The sequence below is a fragment of the Phoenix dactylifera genome, chromosome 10, assembly GCF_009389715.1.
Source record: "Phoenix dactylifera cultivar Barhee BC4 chromosome 10, palm_55x_up_171113_PBpolish2nd_filt_p, whole genome shotgun sequence".
NCBI lineage: Eukaryota > Viridiplantae > Streptophyta > Magnoliopsida > Arecales > Arecaceae > Phoenix > Phoenix dactylifera.
In genome coordinates this window covers 4,221,055-4,241,241 of record NC_052401.1, presented here as the reverse complement: position 1 = coordinate 4,241,241, position 20,187 = coordinate 4,221,055, and the positions used below count along the sequence as shown (strand labels likewise).

At 38.4% G+C, this 20,187-nt stretch overlaps 1 protein-coding gene across 1 annotated transcript; it reads left to right on the top strand.

Annotated features, from left to right (window-relative positions):
- The first annotated feature begins 10,490 nt into the window (after positions 1 to 10,490).
- On the top strand, positions 10,491 to 13,085 carry LOC120112145 (zinc-finger homeodomain protein 4-like). Its single transcript, XM_039130812.1, has one exon. The coding sequence runs from the start codon at positions 11,853 to 11,855 to the stop codon at positions 12,669 to 12,671; it is 819 nt and encodes a 272-aa protein (XP_038986740.1). The 5' UTR covers positions 10,491 to 11,852; the 3' UTR covers positions 12,672 to 13,085.
- The last annotated feature ends 7,102 nt before the right edge of the window (positions 13,086 to 20,187 follow it).

Below are 20,187 nucleotides of genomic sequence, written 5' to 3'. Positions count from 1 at the left end.
TACAGGCAGCTATTTATATTATATTATTATTATTATATATATATATATATATATATAGAGAGAGAGAGAGAGAGAGGGAGGAGAGAGAGATTCTTTAATAGGGTGACCTAATTAGCTTCGAACTTGGTAGCATTTTATTTATAGTTAATTTTATAGAACAATTTTCTTTGAGAGAAATATTTTGTGAAATGTGTGATAGCAATTTTTGATATTTTCCAATTGCAACTAGCGAGCAAGAATAAAATGTTCAAATTTCGAGAGTGCTAACTGGAGCTAGGTTGATAAAGTTGTTGAATGAATGTTGATAGTAGTGTTTTGGGTTTGAAATTTTTTCTTGCCTATTTATTTTATTTCTTACATCTATATGTATATTCAAAGCTTTAAATTGGCTTGGTTATATTTTTGCTTTTATACTAGCAATGTTATATATTTATGAGTTAATAAAAAGAACGTCTAAAAATATATACTATACAATTAGCAAGTCTTATTGCTTATAATATTTTGAAATTTTTATTTTTTGAACGAACCATCTAACATATATCCAATAAGTGAATCATATATCAATTTATCGATTTGATAAAGTTGTTATTTCTAAGCTAGAATATGCATCACGGCATATATAAGCGTATATATGTATGATCATGGCATGGGACCTCCGAAAAATTAGGTCTACAGGCTTAAACTTTTCGGCAATCCCATCTATTCACCAAAATTGTCATCAAAGATTATAATAGTCATAACATAAAATTTTTAAAACTTCTTATTAAAATAACAATCTGTAAGTGATACCATATAACTCCTAGTAACAAGAAATAAAAGCATTGAAACAGCCAAACAGGCCTAACCTACATTGCTAAGAAGCTCAGTGGGTATTTCAAAATGGAGGTAGGTGAGGCAAAGAAATACTATTGTCCATCCTAGATAAATGGCCAAAAATCATTATATATTCTCATCTCTCATGGAGACCAACTTCTTAAAAATGATTGTTTATTTTAATACGTACTTGCGTGCTGCGAAAAGTATGAAAGACGTTTGGAGAGTGACTGATCAGAAGACCCAGCCAAGCTCCGTCACGTAGGAGGGATTACTGTTGGTGTTTGTCATGACTTTGAAGAAGATTCTTATGGAGTGGACGTATGTCCCTTCTTTATTAACCTCTTCTCATCCTTTGCAGGTTATAATATATTCTCTGCTCCCTCCATGACTTAAATGACTTTGTTGTCAGAATGATTTCTCTTTCATATGTCTGGAAGTTGTACATCTTTGTATGAGTGAGAGAGCTTATTGTGAAAGCAGAAAGGGTGTTCCTGCTTATTTAGGTTCTTGGCTTTGTGGCAGACTAGACTAGCATGGAGAGAAAGTGGTGAAAGAAATCAAATGAAGTCCAAGCAGGATGGGACTAGAATCCTTTTTGTATTACTTTCAATCTCTCAGTTAATCTATTTCTAGTTGTAAGTGTGGTTTTATGGCGTCACCCAGTCGTCCTTGCAAACTAGATACTTCTTCTCTTCGACAGTTCTACCTCATCCCACCAGTTGAACCTCCAAACAGATCCATGCAAAGCCTGCAGACATTGTAAATGAGAGAAAACTAGCAAATACTTGAAACCAAATTAGTTAAAAAGGGATTTACACTCATATCTGTTTTGAGCATCTGATGCAGGTTATAAACTACTTAATGTTTAATTTATTGTTTAGAAAAAAATTAAGTTATGATATATAGCTTGTGTTTTTAGATTTGAACCTAGTTTATAGTCATTTAAATATGTTAAAACTATTAAACTAATATTTTTGTGAATGTCACATACCAAACATTAGCAAAGCAAACAATTTTCCAGCTTGCATTTTGCCTTTGCATAGTTCAGTTTTCAAGATAGTTGAATGAGGTATATGAAGGTTTTAAAGGTGTAGATGAACACAATAGAATAGTCAGTAATGTGTCTTGTTATCTAAAAATGAATATACTTAATGTTTGTTATTCATTGTGTGTGTGCATGCGCTTGTGTTTTATCTTTTATCCTCTTTTTTTTCATCTGTCTATGTGCCTAAGCATGTGTGCAAAAATGTGTTCTACAAACTACTGCATTTTTTTTTTTTTGAGAATTAGGATACGAAGAAATTGGGATAAGGGCGGGGTTGTACCTAAGTCATTGTTATTCTTTTTTGATGTAAAGGGAGGCAAAAGGAGCCACCCGGAGGTTATTGTTATTCAACATCTAATAACTTCACTAATTCAACCACTTGTCCTCTTCATCTCAATTGGATATTTGATGTTTCTTTGGCCTAATGGGAATTTTTCTTTTTGTCTAATACTTTGATGCCACTACTATAGGTGCGCTATGAAGCAAATCAAAATTAGCCTCATAGGTAGATGTGCAGGCAAAAAGAAGAAGTAAAAAGAAAATTAAGAAGTTTAAGAGGATACATTGCCTCAACCTATCTATTCCTATAGTTCAAAAGCTGTCATGCTTTTCATATCAAGTAGCATGTATTGCTTGGCTTTTTTGTACTACAAATTCACAAACTCAAGTTTGCTTCATTATGCCGGAAGATCGCTTACATCTTTTGGAATTTTGGAATTCACATCTATACAGAGGTAGCAAGGATTGGGCACCACACTCAATTGCATTGGCATTGCTGGAACTCTGCAAGCAGATTTCGTGTGCATTTTGGTGCATTGCATGGTACAAAGTAGACTTTGAATGATACTGCTGCAGCTCACAAAGTCTAGTGAGAATTATGAGAAGAAATGTGCAGAACAATTGAGCCTTTCAGGAGCATATGCCATAAGCACCAAGTGCTTGGAAGATTAAATTCCAAGAAAACTGAGCATGCTTGATTCATGTCAAAGGATAAGGAGGAGGTAAAGAGGAATACATGAGTGTGGAGTGGGCTAGAATCATAGCATGGCAGAACCTTTTCCTGCTGCAAGCTTGTGAGGAAACATGGGAAAGAAACTTGCATATTTTTTTTATATCTTAGGAGGAGTTACACAAAGTCTGTCTTGTTGTCTATAAAGATATGTGGAAGCTAATCTGAAGATTAAGATTAATAGTTTCACAATTCTGAGGTGCAAGTGATCTCAAAATTGACTTAAATGCTTATTGTAAGTGTGTTCATGTATATCATGTTGCATACCTTCTCATGGTGAAACTATTGGGATCTAGGAGATGCATTGCCGATACCAAACTTAGTGGTGCATGTGAACTGCATGCGATCGAATTGAAGGTTGGGCTCTAAGTTGAAGAACCATCATGGAAAGATTATTAAAGTTGTGGCTCATATATGTTTGGGAGGCAAATATTGAGTCTTTTAGCTTGGAAGAGGGTGTTGGTGCTGTAGCATAAAGGTAAGGCGAAAAGATCACCAATTGAAGTGCTCCATGAGCCTCCATGACAGGCGCATCTCCATCTTAAGTGATCAACAACAATGAGCAAAGGGGATGAGTGTGATTCGACGTGGCTCTTTGCCTGTGCTTTTCAAAATGGGCATTACTGGCATCAACATTCTTATAATTTATGCTAATTTGGAGAAGATTAAAAGAAAAAAAATAAAAATAAAAATTACAGTATGTTGGACCGGATGGAAAGAGAGTTAGTATTTTCCTGCTGAATAAAAAGACCAGCTAAAGCATGGCATCTCTTCAAAGATCGAAACTACTTGGGAAATGTTGAAGTACAACATGCTCATCCGGAACCCGGAATGAAGGATAACATGTGTGAGGATTCGTATGGATATGTGTTTAGTGCCACATCGGTTATTTGTTAGGTAGATCTTGAGTACTTATATAGGATCAAGAAACCTAATTAATATCTTCCGACTAGCTATTTTGGATGAGATCTTGGGTTGTGACAACATATGGATTAGTAAGTAGAAGTATAGAGATTTTAGTAGGCAAGAAGGATCGATAGGCTCTGATGCCATGTTAAGACCGTAAGTCCTTAATCTATCCGATGTAAGAGTATTATTCCTTAACAATTGGCCATCACCTTCTGGTCAAAGGAAAGCTAATACTTTTATCTTATATGATTTAAAAGATCTATTTAATACCTCTTAAATTGTGCATGCCTAATATACACGCAAAAAAGAAAAAAAAAAGGAATAATAGAAGGTAGAAATTGAGGTGAATTGACTATCATTTTACGTTTAACTTCTCCTATTGACTAAAAATTTCTATTCCTAATTCTTGATTTAAATGAGAGGGTTTCTTTAAAAATTCCCATCATGAGACCACATTAGCCCTCGGTTATCCACATTACCATCACATCTGTGGGTCGTGGGACCCCATAGGAGGTTCCAACATGAGTTTAGGTGGTTTTCCAAGTTGTATTTTGTTATCGAACCGCTCTATTGGAAGATCGAATGTGGGGAGGTGGCTGGAGCTCATGAATGCTTCTTTAAAGTCAAGTCACAAACCATCCATACAAAAGCATTTGAAGAAAAATAGGTTGAAAACACTTAGGTCATAAGAATATTTTAGTTCCACTAAAGGGAACGGATTTTCATATATATATATATATAAAATATATATATATATATATATATATATATATATATATATATATGTGTGTGTGTGTGTGTGTGTGTATATATATATGTGTGTATATATATATATATATATATATGTGTGTGTGTGTATATATATATATATATATGTGTGTGTATATATATATATATATATATAGGGGGCAGAATGGATCGTCCTGCTCAGGATGAGACCGCCTCATTCCAGCCAAGTAGACCTCGGCGCCGACCAGGCGGGACCTCAGTTCCGCTAAGATCCGATCCGATCTCGAATCTCACCGAAGGCTAAGCCGACCTCGGTCAGATCTCTCCACTGCTATGATCTGCAGCAACCTCCTCTTGAGTCTACAGCGACAACCCGTCCCGGCCAAGTTCGAGGCGCCCTATACGACGACGTGCCCCTGCCTGAGCTCGAGGCGGCCTATACGACGACGCGTCCCGGCCCGAGCTCGGGGCACTCTTTTAAGCAGACCTCAAAGTTAAGGAGGCTAGGCCAATCTTAGAGCCCATCAAGCCGGCCTCATTAAACATATTGTGGCCCCCAAGTCGGCCCGACTTCAATGCCTACTGAGCCGACCTTACTGAATATTTGTCGTGGCCCCCCATGACGGCACAACCTCAGCACCCAGCCCAGCAAGAAAGGCCGATCTCGGCTCCAGCCAAAGGTCGAGCTAATCTCGCCCAGTACACACCGCGGCCATGGACTGCGGCAACCTCACCGCGCCATGCTTCGCTTGATGGCCACGCCGAGATACGTTGACAAAGAACTACACCTTGCTACTCCAGCCATGCCTGCTAACAAGAGCCATACCTGCGGCACATACCAGCACCATACCGCGCGCAGAGATAACTCAAACCATGTGCCTCAAGCAAGCCGTGGCCGCGCGCCACTTGGCCAGCACTATCTCCTCTCATGATGAGGATAGACCACACCTCCACCACCTGGGCACCTCCGTGGGACTATAAACAACCCCATCAAGTAACGCCTAAATTTTTTTTTGGCCAATATAAACTTCACGCTAACTTAAACATCGGAGAATCCTCACTGGAAACACCGGTGAGGCTTTGTGCAGGTACGCCGGCGCACGGGAGGTGGCGTCCTTTCTCTGTCTCGACCGACAGCTCCTCCGACTCCTCCGACATGGTCACTCTCGGGCCAAATATGAACCACAACATATATATATATATATATATATATATATATATATATATATATATATAAATGGGGCTACAACATCATCATCGTACGGCATCCAAAAGAAATCCCATAGGAATTAAGGATTAATCTTAGTTTAACTCCACATGCACATCCCTTTAGCCTCAAAACAACTCCAAATCACATTACTAAATTGCTCAGTGAGTCCTAAAGAGAAGGAAAAGGCTTCTCAAAGCTTGCTGTTTTCCATTTCCTCCCTTCCAAGCAACCTCACTCCTTGCCTTGTGCACATACTTAAATAAATATAAATTCCAGTGTTTGAGAAAGATACTTTAGCTTATATTAGTTGGTGTGCTCAAGTCACTCCTTCCTAGTAAGGACAATGTCCTTAGGCCAATTATCCCAAGAGACACTCAAACAGTGCATGCATCATTATGACACTACGAGACCAAGGTCATTTGTACTGTTCCTTAATTGATGTGCTTGAGCCAAAAGCTAGGGCAAAATGATTCTTGCCCTTTGGTTTGACTACGATTTTATAATTAGCTCTTGTTTCTTCTTTTTGGTTGCCATTCTTGCTTTTTCTACTAACAATTAGTTGTCATACTTAATCGTTTACACCGATGATCTATGCCCATTTTATACATATTTACCTTGTTTTATACACGCTACATACAAGGATGCTCGGAAATTTCTGTGCAAACTCTTAATTTGCTGTCCACATTGCAATCCCTTTTAACCTATTTTCACATCTTCTGTAATCTTCAAATACACAGACAACTTTATGAAAGATTTGCAAATTAGACTTTCAGCATGGCGGCCTTCAACATGGGATAAGAGAACATTCTATATTGTTTATGTACACAAGCCTAGAGACTTATTGGACTTGGCCAATTCCTATCTTATACTAGAATTTTAGATCTTCTAGTTAAGGAACAAATCCATTCAAGACAAAGTGGCAATAACCTTCAAAGCCTATGTGCCTTAAATGTAGTCACAAGTTTGGTAAGGAAGTGGGGAGAGTCCACCAAACATTCAAATTCAAATACCTAACAGATAAAAACATTAATAAGATGGACCATGCAAGAAATTGGTATAATTATATATAAGTTCATGTGAACCAATCATGAGAGGAGTAGAACAACAAACAATAGCAAAGCAACCACCATCAGTAGCAACATATAGCATCATTTCATTGTAATTCATAAGTTTCTATGCATATGTCATGAAGGAATGCTCTAGAATAATAAATTTACGATCAGACGAAAATTCTTGACCGATTCAATTGCTTTAGAATTATTTGGACCGCCAATTGCACGATTAAAGAATATGGAATAATAATGTTTCCTCATGTCTCCACTAAGTTGATCAGATATCTGATTATTGGTCAAATTGGAAGGTCATTAACCTAGTTTGAAAACATAATTGTATTTGTTTGGAGGTATTGTCACATAAGTGGAATTACATTTCCATCTGATAGTTTGTAATTGCACGGGATGATTTTGGCCTCCGAGGCGAAAAAAATGCCCTCCAATTGAGACGAGCGGCGGGAGAAAGAGCTAGACATGTTCAGTCAAATGGACGGTTCGATATCTCCGACAAGTATATAAGACCCCTGTCCAAGGTCATATTGCTATGTAGCGGTCCCAGGTGCAGCCTTGGATTGGCTTCCACCCTTCATGTCCATTAAAGGGTTAGCAACATTGGCAGGACCATCTGATTGTGGTCCATCAATACCATGGGATTGTACACCTGAACAGCCCTGGATGTCTGTCTACAAACGAGCCAAGCTTCTCATCTTTTCATATACATCTAGGGCTTGATTTGTTAAGTGGCTCCAAGAGCTCATTTTAATTAGAAAACAAGCCATGCTCAAGCAACAGTTTAAAGCTTGATCATAGAAGCATGAGTCCGGATTCGAGACCGAGCCCTAATTCTCGACTTTGTCGGGGCATTGAAATGTAATGTCCTTGGTCTGCATGCAACTCAAGAACTTATGATTCACGAGAGTGATGCGTCATATGAAATATACATTTGTAGATTTTGGTGAATAAACCGTACTCGAAATGAGAGAATGCCTAACTTGGTAAAACTAAACTGGTCCATTAGTCCTTAGTCTGTAAATTATGATTCATTCTTTTCTCATGAAGCGAAAAACTTATATTTATTGATTATAAAAACTAATGCTACACAAATTTTCTTTTAAAACTTATAGAATGTTTGCCACTTAATTGGTGTGAATCAGCTAGATATGCAAGATACAACAATGATTCCTCCTTCTTCTTTTTTTTGCTCATATACATATAGTATCATGTTTAACAGCCTTAGAAGAAATTTGGCATGCGTTTGAAAATAAATTAAGAAAACAGAGTTGCATTGGGTTCCACTAGTTACTGAATCCTTTTTTTTTTGTATGTGTGTATATTTGTATGCGTGTGGGAGAGTAAGTGAGTGAAAGAGAGAGAGAGGGAGAGGTGGAAAATTAACAAGAAGCTAATGCAAGAGAAGTGAATGGAAAGGGAAAGAAATTAGGAGTTAAGAGAGGTTGATGCTTTTATTGGGATGTGTGGATGGATAGGGAGAAGAGAGGGGATAAGATATCCCACCCCATGCAACGAGAAGAGATAAGAGTGGAACTCGGCTGGGTTGGGCTCTCAGCCTTGTCACTGGTTGGGATGGGGATGTATTTGGCTAAGAAAGAAGTCTTTGACATGCGTGCTATGCCATCACAATCCCATTTAATTTGCTGGTCCAACTGCCCCACTTCTCTCTCGCAGTCAGTCCCTCAAATGAATTCCCCACCGCATGCTTTCCTACCCTAATCTCTACCTCTCTCTCTCACTCACTCACCCACACAGACACACACACACAGAGGCACATCTTCTTAAATGGCATTTAATTTGTAAAGCCACAAAAGCTTGTGATTTATTAAATGGTCAGGAAAACTTTGCCTTGATCCTAGGGGCTGCTAATTGATAGAATAGCTCAGATCAATGAGTTCAGTTGCTGTTAAAAGATCCACAGGAGAATAGAAAGTTTGACCCTTTAGGAGATGTGGCCCATAAGTACTTGTCTCATGCATTGGCATGTCACCATTTTTTTTAAAAATCTGATCCAATTTTATTCCCCTTCTCCCTTTGTTAAACAATTGATTAGACAGTTAGAAACAAGATAATTAAGTTTTTTATATACAACTCTATGGTTAAATCAGCCTCATAATTGGCATTCCTCTAAGAAAACCCAACCAACCAAAGTTAAGCATTTGTTAGTGTCTGGTACTTAGGATGTTTTTTAAGTTGAAGAAAAACAATAACAGTTCTCTTTCCAAAGAAATTTTTTAAAGATGAAAAAATAAAAAGATGGTCTGGCCACTTCAATAATGATGATAATTGCTCGTATTGTTTATAACATTAGTTCGGTCGAACAAAAAAAAGAAAAACAAAGAACGAAAAATCCATGCAAATATTTTCTGAAATTAGTTTTTTGAGCAGAGGTTCTAAAATTAATTAAGCTTGTTATAGTTAAAAGAAACAAGGGGGCAGAAAAACCAAGGAAAAGGGTCTTCGAATAAGGCTAAGTAGAATAAAGAAGTAGATAGTGAAGAATAAAGTGACATCGGTGTAAAAGATATGAAGCAAAAAAGGAAAAGAGACTAATTTTTAAAAAAGTAGATGTATAAATAGGGATTGATGAAGCAAGGTTGTTCTATGACAAAATTCCATATAAAAGTGTTCATGTCCTCTTCTTTCTCAAAACATATTCCAGGATCTCCACGTATCTTGTTCTAAAGAACAAAAGATGTCATGGTAAAGAACATTCCTTCAGAACTAGGAGACATCTAGATGATATAAAGCCAAGGAACAATGCATCTTGTGAACATTTTATGCCCATCTAGCATGTTGTGCCCTTTATCCATTAGCAAACCGGTGCGGGTCTCGGCTATCCCTATCTTATCTTTCAACAATGAAGAGTTTGAGATGATTACATGCTCTCTCTTTTTTTTTTGTTCAATCCTTCATGCTAATTTGGTAGGGTTCCAAGAAATTAAAAGTAGGACATGGAAGCCAATTAACATCTATTTTAATCTCATGCATGGTTGGTAATAAGCCACCAAAATCATGCGACCAATCATAAGATGTATGAAATAAGATTTAAATGGCTCGAATCACGCATCAACGAATGGTTAGACTTTGGGTTGTGCTAAATGAAGGCAGGAAAATCTTGAACCTAAACTAATGTCTGAAATGGGAAGCACTTGTGAAGCCCCTTGGAAGACTTTCTTCTATCTTCCCTCAACTCATGAAGTATTTGAAACCTCAGTCATCCACTAGTAATTAACTTGTGAGGTGCAATAATCTTCATCTCCTAAGGATTCACTATAAAATGATGCACTGAAATTAATCTAAACATAAAATAAGGGCAAAGAAGTCAATTTGTAGGACATTATAGTATATTAAGATCAGTTTAAATAAAAATAAAAAAAAGTTGTATTTAATCTCATCATAAGTAAAGAAAAAAAAATCAAAAAGCTTGTATTTAGTTTCTTCATGAGTGGATTATGATCCAACACCAGAGCATCTTCACCATCCCTGTCCCACTGTCCTGGCCAAACTGTTTAAAAGCTTAGAGCTCTAGAGAAATGGAAGGAAACCTTGCAGCTTATGAGGTTTTTTTACGTAGTTTTGACTGTGAGCAGTTGGTCCGCTCGACAATAACACAAAGCTCTGCCCTTTTATTGTCCTGAGAGGGTATTTTGGTAGTTGAGTTTAATTTTTCCCTTTTCAAATTCATGTGTGGGGACAATAGCTCTGTTTCTCCCTCTCTCTGTGCCTCTCCCTCTGACACTACAGTCCCCTCTCTCTCTCTCTCTCTCCCCATCCATGGCGTAAGCTTGATTCCTGATAGTGCAAGCAAAGCAAACACCCCACACTTCATTTTTTTTTTTTTTTTAAATCACAATCCCCTAAAACTCTCTCTCTTTTGTCCTTTGAGAATTCTCCTTTTTCTCTCTCTATTTCGTTCCAACCTTTGTGCTCCCTCACTACTACTATAAGCCTCTTGTTTAGTGTTCCCGAACCACAACCCTTCCACCAAAATACCTTCATTTCCTCTCTCTCTCTCTCTCTCTCTCACCCACACACACACACATTTCCTGCGGCCCTTGGTGACCTTCTTTGTTTATTGCCTCACCTCAGCCTCTAAGTTCTTCTTATTGGCTTCATCTTGCCTTGGAATTCAGTGTTGGAGAATTCATTACGCATCACCTGTAAGTCATTGATGGAATACAATGGTTTCCTTCTGGTAATCTCCAAAGCAATCTCTTCATATGCTCTGCGCCTAAAGAGTTTACCTCTGGTTTACCTTTGCAACCAGTTACCATAGCTTGTTTCTATCTCCAGAGTTTAATAGAGAGAGAGAGGAAGGGGGCAAGGTGGGTTTGTTTTGTCTTAGTTTCTCCAACATTCTGCATTGTTGCATAACCCCAGCCATCACCTGGAATTCCCCTGCTTCTGTTATCATGTTGTACTTTGAGAAAATGAAATGAGCATTTGAGGAGCTTAGGCACTGTTCGAGTTATTGTTGTTTTCTACATGGGTGAAAATGCTAAGCCCCCCACACCCACACAAGAGACTACTTAAGTTAGGTGGCTTTGGTTCTTAGGCTCAGGATCTTGCTGCTCCCTCAAAAGAAAAGGTCAGGAACTGGTCCACAATTAACAAAGATTTCTTCTCATTCCAATTCCAGAGTGTCTTTCTTATTCTTTCACTTAATAGAGTTCTTGCAAGCAAAGGCCAGTGCTCTTTTTATTCAGTAGCTAATTTTCTTATCCATCTTCCTCCACTGCTGGGTCTCTAAGGTTGGGAAAGAGTTTGGAGAAGAAGCGGGGTACCTAGATAAGGTTCTCTGGAGTCTCAGAGCTTCCAATTTTTCAGTGTTTTTCTGCCAAAACAAAAGAAAATGGGCAAGTGGGTTCATTATTAGTTCACTTAGAGTCCCAAGAATCTCAGACCCAAGCCACAGCTGATTATTATTATTATTATTATTATTATCTTTGTTATTTGAGTGGTCTAATTCTTTCCTGTCCTTAACCTTTTCCTTTTGGTGTCCAGGACAAAAAAAAAAAAAAAGAGAGTAGCAAAAGATAAGAATTAGCACACAGATAGAGAGAAAGAATGGATCTTTCTGGCCATGAAGGAGAAATCCCAATCCCAATAACCAGCGCATATGTTGGTGGCCATGGGCACACCATCATCCATGACACCCCTCCCCTCCACCACCACCCTTCCAATGGACCTCCCCCTCCCCCTCCCCTGCCCACAGCTACATCAGAGGACCACCAGCACCACCCTACCAACCCCTACAGCTCTAAGAAAGGAGTGGTGCTGAAGTACAGGGAGTGCCTCAAGAACCATGCAGCCTCCATTGGTGGTAATGCCACTGATGGCTGTGGTGAGTTCATGCCAAGCGGTGAGGAGGGCACCCTGGAGGCCTTGAAGTGTTCTGCCTGCAACTGCCACAGGAACTTCCACAGGAAAGAGGTAGAAGGGGAGTCCTCCTCCTGCGACTGCTTCCACCACCTTAAGGGAAGAAAGGTGCTTGGCCAGAAGGGGCTCTTGATCTCAGGACCAGAGGCATTTGGCTATGCTCCTGCCGGCAACAGTCTCATTCCAAGGGCATCACCACACCATATGATCATGCCCCTGGGAGCCCTGCAGACCTCTGAATCTGATGATATGGAAGGGTTCGGTGGTGGGGCCATGGTGAGGCCTCCCATGGTGAAGAAGAGGTTCAGGACCAAGTTCACACCAGAGCAGAAGGAGAAGATGCTGAGCTTTGCTGAGAAGGTCGGGTGGAGGCTCCAGAAGCAGGAGGAGAGTGTGGTGCAGCAGTTCTGCCAAGAGATTGGGGTGAAGAGGAGGGTCCTCAAGGTGTGGATGCACAACAACAAGCATAACTTGGCTAAGAAGAGCCCCCCTCTCCAGCTTGAATGACTGCTGGTTCCACTCCCTCTCTTAGTTCCTCTCGGTCTTAATCTGATGGTTTTCTATGGCCAATGCTGATTCTAGAGGTGGATTTAGATAGTAGCATGTTTTGACTGTCGTTTCTTTCTTACTCTTTGGAATTTCATCTCTCTTGTTAGTTCTCGATTGTTAAGGTGATGTAGCTTAGGCAGTTTGGTAGACATCAACCATGCTCTCTCTCTCTCTCTTTTCTTCTTCTAATGGCTAAAAACCTTAAGACTTTGATCATTTGGATGTGAACTGCGCATAATGCTTTCATGGATTTTCCACAGCAGATGAGGAAGAAACCCCTTGATGAACTGCTTCTTGTTTTAGTCATATTATTTTCTTTTTAAGTAACGTTCCTCTTAATCCATTAAAAGATAAACTGCAATTTCATGACGAGCATGGGTGTCTCTTAGCTTCTTTCTTCTCATAACTGGAATTTGGATGGCTGTGCCTCTCTTTGTGCCAGCAAGAAATTTTTGTGAAGTGTTGATTTTTGTGCTGTCTTATATTATTAGCATCAATTCCTTCTGCATATCTTTCTATTATGTTTATGACAAGTATTGTTGGGATCATTCCAATAATTTCTCCTTTTAAATGCTACATAAATGAACGGCCAAATGCAGGCAGTTTTCTACATTTTATAGAGAACAAGCAAAAGATCATCAAGACATTGAACAGCAAATGCACCCCAAACCACCCCCCAAAACAAAAATAGGAAGGAAAAAAAAAAAAGATATAGCTTAATGCTCGAGAGAAGAAGATTCAGCGGTCAATTACATTGAACTTGGCTATATAATTTTATACACAACACAAGGCCTCGGTCTCCTTGTTTCTTCCAATGTTTAAATGATATATGAGCACTTTCAAATCCTATACACATGGAGGAATGTAAAGGACCCAACTTCTTAGGGACTACTTTGAAAAAAGAGTAGGGAAATGGAAGTAGTCATTGGCAAGACATAACAAAATCTCGGGAATGTTACAGCAGTATAGATATGGAAGACCTACTGAAACTCCTCTCATCTCAAAAAGATGGAGAAACTTAAAACAGGTTTCAAGTTTCATGACAAGGAAGCAAGAAAGCTAGTATTATATATATATATATAATATACTCTCCCTCCCTCTCTCTCTCTCTCTCTCTCTCTCGGCAAGGAAGCAACAAAACTGGTTAATATGGCATCCTTATCGAGGTGATTAGGAGACAATGATACAAAATTAAGATCAGAAAGCTATAGTTAACTGCAAGCCTGATGTCCCCATTAAATTTCCCTGCCTTGTCCTCCCTCAGAAAGGTTGGGATTTATTTATCAAGAAGATTTGGTATGCATGCAGATGAAGGAAAAATGAGAAGGAGATGTAGGTGAAGAGCAGGCTCTACAAAAGGATATAAATGATCGATGGTTACGAGCAATAATTCTACCTACCGGCCATGTCTTTCCGAGCAACTAAGGTAGCCATGTTTGTTCCTCAAAGTGCCTTCAATTCCTATCAAGGTGGGAAGAGACTCATGACTGAATTTTAGTAAAAGCATGTGAGATGTGATTGCTGTGAAGGCAAGCCTGCAGTCCTGCATGTTCTGCCATATGAGGCCTGTAGCTGTTGGCTAGGGAAAGTAAGCAACCAAGAGGCCAACCACCAAGCAATACTTGCTTATTGAGACTACAAAGCAGAAATATCAAACACTAAGTTCTAATAAGCAAGCTTTAATGCTTTCTTTGTAATTCTAACGGATGCATTTGTCGGTAACTACGATCAATAAGGTCATCCAATCACCTTAGCAGGCCAATAGTTTTCGCAGATCATCTAGTATACTCCTTCTAAGCTAGTTCCTAACATTAACAAATTAGCAGAAAGCTTTAATGAGAAAGCTTTAATGCTTTCTTTGTAGTTCTAATGGATGCGACTAAGACTTGATGACATTCTTTTTGTCGGTAACTAAGGTCGATAAGGTCATCCAACCACCTTGGCAGGCTAATAGTTTTGGCAGATCATCTGATACTCCTAAGTTAGTTCTTAACATTAACAAATTAAGAGAATTTCTGGCCATGGAACTAATGGCGCAGTTCACTAACATCAGATGGCAGTTTTTGTTGTCAATCAAGCCCTCCCTCAGCTCATGCAACTCTCTCAGATTGCAAGTAATCACTTAATTATATGCAGACCAATTCGTTCCCTTAGCTAGTGTTCTCCTCCCTTGATCTCGGAATGGACAGTCGCAGTTTGGACTGGCTCGCCAGCAAGTACAGGGGCCCATGGCCTTGGTGAGGTGTATGAGAAACCCTGGCCATCCATTTAATGTCATTTATAACAAAGGTTGGAGACATTAATAGATGCCACAGTGCCCAATTCGAAACCAGAATGCTTTCCACAACTGCGCTCTAATTTGAAATCTATGTATAGCTTAGGTGTGACTAGGGCTTGAATCTTGCACTTGCATCATTTGGTTGGTGAGAAAAGTTTTTTTTTTATTGGATTATTTTTTCTGAGAAGTTGATGCCTGAGTATATAATACTTGAAAAAATAATTTTTTCATATTTAGCTGATCATAAAAAAATAGCATATTTCAGAATGGCTTATATTTAGCTGAGCATCTACTTTTCTTGAAAAAGTTATGTAAAATACCTAATATATTTTTAATAAAAGAAAGGATCTTACCTATTCTATCTAAAAGGTTATGGATATTTTTGAAAAAAGAATACACCAATTCTTAGCTTGTGGAAAAGTGACTTTTCCATGCTATGTATGAATTTTTTTTTCTTGTAAAATATGAGAATCTTATTTCTACAGAAAAGCTACTTTTTCATCTATCTCTTTTGAAAATTCTAACCTAAGATAAGGTATTTCTCTATTTTTCGATTGACCACACTTCCTCCTTCCTCCTCCCACAAATCAAACGAGTCCTAAGGATAAAGGATATAAAATGTTGTCTTAAATTTGAGTGTTCGATGAACTCATAATGTACAATTAAGCACTCAACCATTTAAACTGGTTGATGCACCCCACGTACTAGAGTTTGGTGTCATTTCCTGTCTAGAGTTTGGTGTCATTTCCCGTCTAGAAAGCAATTGAGCATTTGTGTCCATATCATATAGAGTAATGACAGAAATAAAAAATAAATAAATAATAAATAAAAAGAACAAAAATAAAAATGAATCGATGTGGGAGGGTTTTGTAATATGCTTTTGTTTGCTTGGTTCGTTCTCTTTTTTTTTTTTTTTGCTTTGAAAAAAAGGAAAGGGGGGAGGAAGGGACAAGCCCACCCCCGCGTAGCAGCCCCCACTGCACCCCCACTCCGTCAAGAGAATGTTCGATGCGGGCAGAAATGATTCGTTCTCTTTCACTAGAAGGTTGGTAGCATTTTTATGCTAATTGAAAGTTGTGGCAATAATATCATTTCAGATCTTTTCCAGGACCGATGGTTGATAAGGAGTTACTATTATGTGGATTGCACCTCTGAAGTTGTTGTATGGTAGGGATAATTCCCATTTTACAGAGGAGACATTTGTTACTCTTTGTTGCAATTTTTTTTCCCTCATAGCAGATGCACCTATGTCGAATACAAATTGATGTCATGAACAAAGAATTTAGTTTTGCAGGAAAGAATCCAAATATTTTAAAAGGAAGCTTAAATAAGCTGATTCCTTATCATATTCTTTACCATCTTTTACCATTAGATTTCTACATGTGAAACAATAGTTTATGGGGCTATGAGACATATGTCTTATATCATCTTAGAAGAAACTAGAGTTTTATAGCTATATTAACTCGATAACATGCTTCTTTTATATGTTTAACAATGCCAAAGATTGGCATAACCAATGGAAAAAAAATAATATGAAGTGCATTGCCACTGTTTGCACTAGTTGATTACTCATCATTCATACGCATGAACTTAAAGAGTCTAGAGGTTGAGGGTAACCATTCATACCCATAACCATGACTTCTGAACATTGCCTCCTACCTCTAAGCCACTGACAAGAGGTTGGGGGTTGAATTCTGAAGGCCATGTTAAAGAGTGGTTATGTGAGCTATGGTTTGGTTTACCTGGGGGCCCTGGGCTTCCTCTAAATCAGCATGTGATGTTTGATGTTTCTATCAAAAATTAGAAAGTTTTTGTATTCCTTTTTGCAAAGCTTCACATCCCTGCCTTTTTGTGTGTGTGTGTGTGTGTGTGTGTGTGTGTGTGAGTGTTTGTTTCCAAGCATATGCAAATTGAAAGCTCTGGAGAAAAAGGTTACTGTAGAGTTGCCATCGCAACAGACAATGTCAGCAAAGGACACCCATCGGACGTCAGATGTAGGGCCTGCATCTCATGTCATGATGGAGACCGCTGCATCACCCCTAACAAGGTGGTAGACACCAATGCATCATCATCTCATTTAGTGATTAAGGCAAGCTTAAGTTAGGCACAAGTGCACCTAATAGCAGCTCTAATATATCGGCATGTTACATCATCGATCCAAACCGGACAATAAAGAATGCATTATTTCAGGCCAAGCACGTGTACAGAGAAGCTAACAGGCCACAAATTGGGTAACCTCATATATGGCTTATCACTCTAGAGCAGGTCGGAGAGAAAAAGCTGACTAGAGCGCTTCAGGATTTACTGTTTTTCGACTTTTTTGTATATGTCCATTTGAATCATCAGTTTTAGGGCGAAAAAAACATTATTGTCTTAGGGTTATTCATAGTCTTAGGGATTATAGGTAAACAATAAACACTTAATGATGTTTCCATGATCTTTTTGCTTGTTTATACCAGGCTGCATTTGATTGCCCTAATATCTTATGGTAACTAGGTGGCTGGTGGAACTGATGCTCTTAGTTGAGGTGGGAAAAGAAAATATATGTACCGTACCTAAATAGTTTGATCTACTGCCCCAGAGTATTAAACAATGTTTATGTGCTATTTTTTATATCACAAATTTTTTATATGAAATGACTCTTTAAATCCTCTAAGGGTAATGGATTTATTTGCAAATCAATCAATGCTTCCTGAATTTATATAAATTATTTACAAATAGAACCAATTATTGCTGTGTTTTGCTGTCTCTGTCGCCTTCAAGCTCGCATTTCACGTGCTACTAGCTCTATGTATACAATAATTGTACACCTTGTTCCATTTATACATTATATCTATTTCTTTTAGATTCGTCCGCGAATTGTCGAAGACTTTTCACAATCCAAATCTAGTTTGGTCTCTCGCCAAGTTATCCGTAATCCGACATACCGACACTACAAATATGGCATTCAAACATAGTTGCCAGGCTAGAAATTCAGAAGTGGTTTGAAAACTAAAGGTGGAAACAACACTGTGCATTTCAGCATACAAATACACACAATTTTTAGTGAATTATCACAATTTACTTGTTCGCACTTCATTGCGAGATGAACTTAATTACCGCTGATATCCATCGAAATCTATGATTAATTGAACCGAAGGTCTCCTTGTTCAATTTTTCCTATCTTTTATTCTCTCAATTTTTTCCAGAACACTTATTGCCTCTTTGCTAGATTATCACTTTATGTGATTACCTTCATACAACAAGGGTTCATTCAAGATGGTTTACAGACTTTTTATGTTCTCAAATCCTCTTTCTGGTGGTTAACTTTGTTTGTTTCCAACATAAAAACTGTATTCTGGTGCTTCAACCTTTGATCATTTCTGGCAGAAAGTGGTAAGAAATAAAGAGCTGTGGGTATGGACAAACAAAAAGGCAGGCAGTGAGACCTCGAACAAGATTGGGGAATAAAGTGTGATATCCTGACAGCCATCTTGTTCAATCATCTCGTTGCAGCAGCACCAGGCCATGGCAGCACGCATTCACCACACCACAAAAATCCACAGTAAATGCTTCATGGTAATGGTTGGCCTCTGCCGGGCTTAGGTGAGGGGTCTCTTCACGAGAGGATACAGGTGGCATTAAAGCTGACTCCACCTATAAACAGTACTGGTACTGTAACAAGTGGCAGGTTGATGAAGGAAGAAGGAAAAACTGCACTTGGTGGAATCCTGGCTAGAGAGGAAAAGATAAAGCCATTGTCCTAGCACGTAAGAATAAGATAAACCTGTGCCAATTTTTTTTGCAGAAACTCAAACTGAGATCCATCAATAGCCAATTCCTGGAATTTAAGCAGCTAAATCTAGGACTGCAAGGAACTCAGAAGTTCGAAATTTGAACAGCACCTAGTGTAATAAATAGTTAGTAACAGCGAAACTTTATAAGGCTAACAAAGAGGGACTTGTTCCTTGTATGTGGTATCCAGCCTCGGTTTGTGTCATGTCCGTATTGATTATGGAATGCTATGTTTCTCTGCCGGAAAATCTAGTGTCATTTACCCAAAGCATGAGAAGCTGCAACAAGGATCTAAAAAGAGGGCCGCATGAGAAAAGGTGAAAGGCTAGGCTTAGAATAAAACTGACCTTCAGGAACTTCAAAAAATTTTCCAGCAAAAATGTTATGATATCTTAAACTATTGGATAAGCACAATGTCTTTTTATTATTTTAGGATCTAGATATACTCCGACTTTGCTTTAATCACTACATTAAAAAAATAAAACTACTTTTCTAAAATAGAAAGGTTCTTTAAATTGCAACATAAAGCAAATTCAACTTTTCCTCATTCATGTCTCTTCTATCATATCCTGCCATGTCCTGTGACAGTCCTCAATTTTTGTTTTCTAGATTCGCAAAATTGGAACAATTTTTTTAACTTTCTCCTCCCTCTGCCACCTTCTCAGTCTTTAAGATCTCATCAAGGGCCCGTGTGGATGTTAAAACAAATTACCGCAGTAATAGTATATGCTTATGCAGACAGAAGAAAAAACTATATGAAGAAGAGGAAGTTGAGGAGGTTAAGGAGGCGCTCAGACTGTGTAGTTTTAACAGATCTCTTATTTTGGGACAATTAATACGTTTCTTAAGATGATTTAATTCGTCCCGGGGAAAAAAGGGACTTGTTGTGCCCGAGCTGTGATTTTCCAGAATGCTTCTCCTCCAATGTTGTCTGTAAAACTGGAAACCCATTACCCATTTTCCAGAATCCAAACAGGGCACCTAAATGGTCTCATTAGCTAAGTTATCTTACTGTATTCCATCTTTATCCGTGCTTCAGTAGTTCAGTGTTTTGTCTTAAAGCTCTGATTCCTTTTCTTTTCATCCATCTGAAGTTGATCTACTTCTACCTGATTGGAAAACCTCCTCATTTTCCTTAGCCCCTGCATATGATCATCATTATTCAACAATTCTTTGAAAGCCCTCCATCTTTCCATCCTACTATCACAGTACAATTTATTTGCTGGTTATGCATTTCCTTTACTCTTTATCTGCAATCAATAGATAAATGCACCTTTTGGAGCTTTACTTCTTAAATGAACTAAAGATCCTTGCACAGATTGAGATTTCATATTTGCATGCCTTCCTAGCCTCTGAAAGAGGACTATCAACTCACCAATATTTGTGCACAAATGAAAAAGTTAAGATTATAAAACGGCTACA

What these genes read in the sequence shown, in the direction of transcription:
- LOC120112145 (XM_039130812.1), top strand. Translation starts at nt 11,853, where the DNA reads ATGGATCTTTCTGGCCATGAAGGAGAAATCCCAATCCCAATAACCAGC.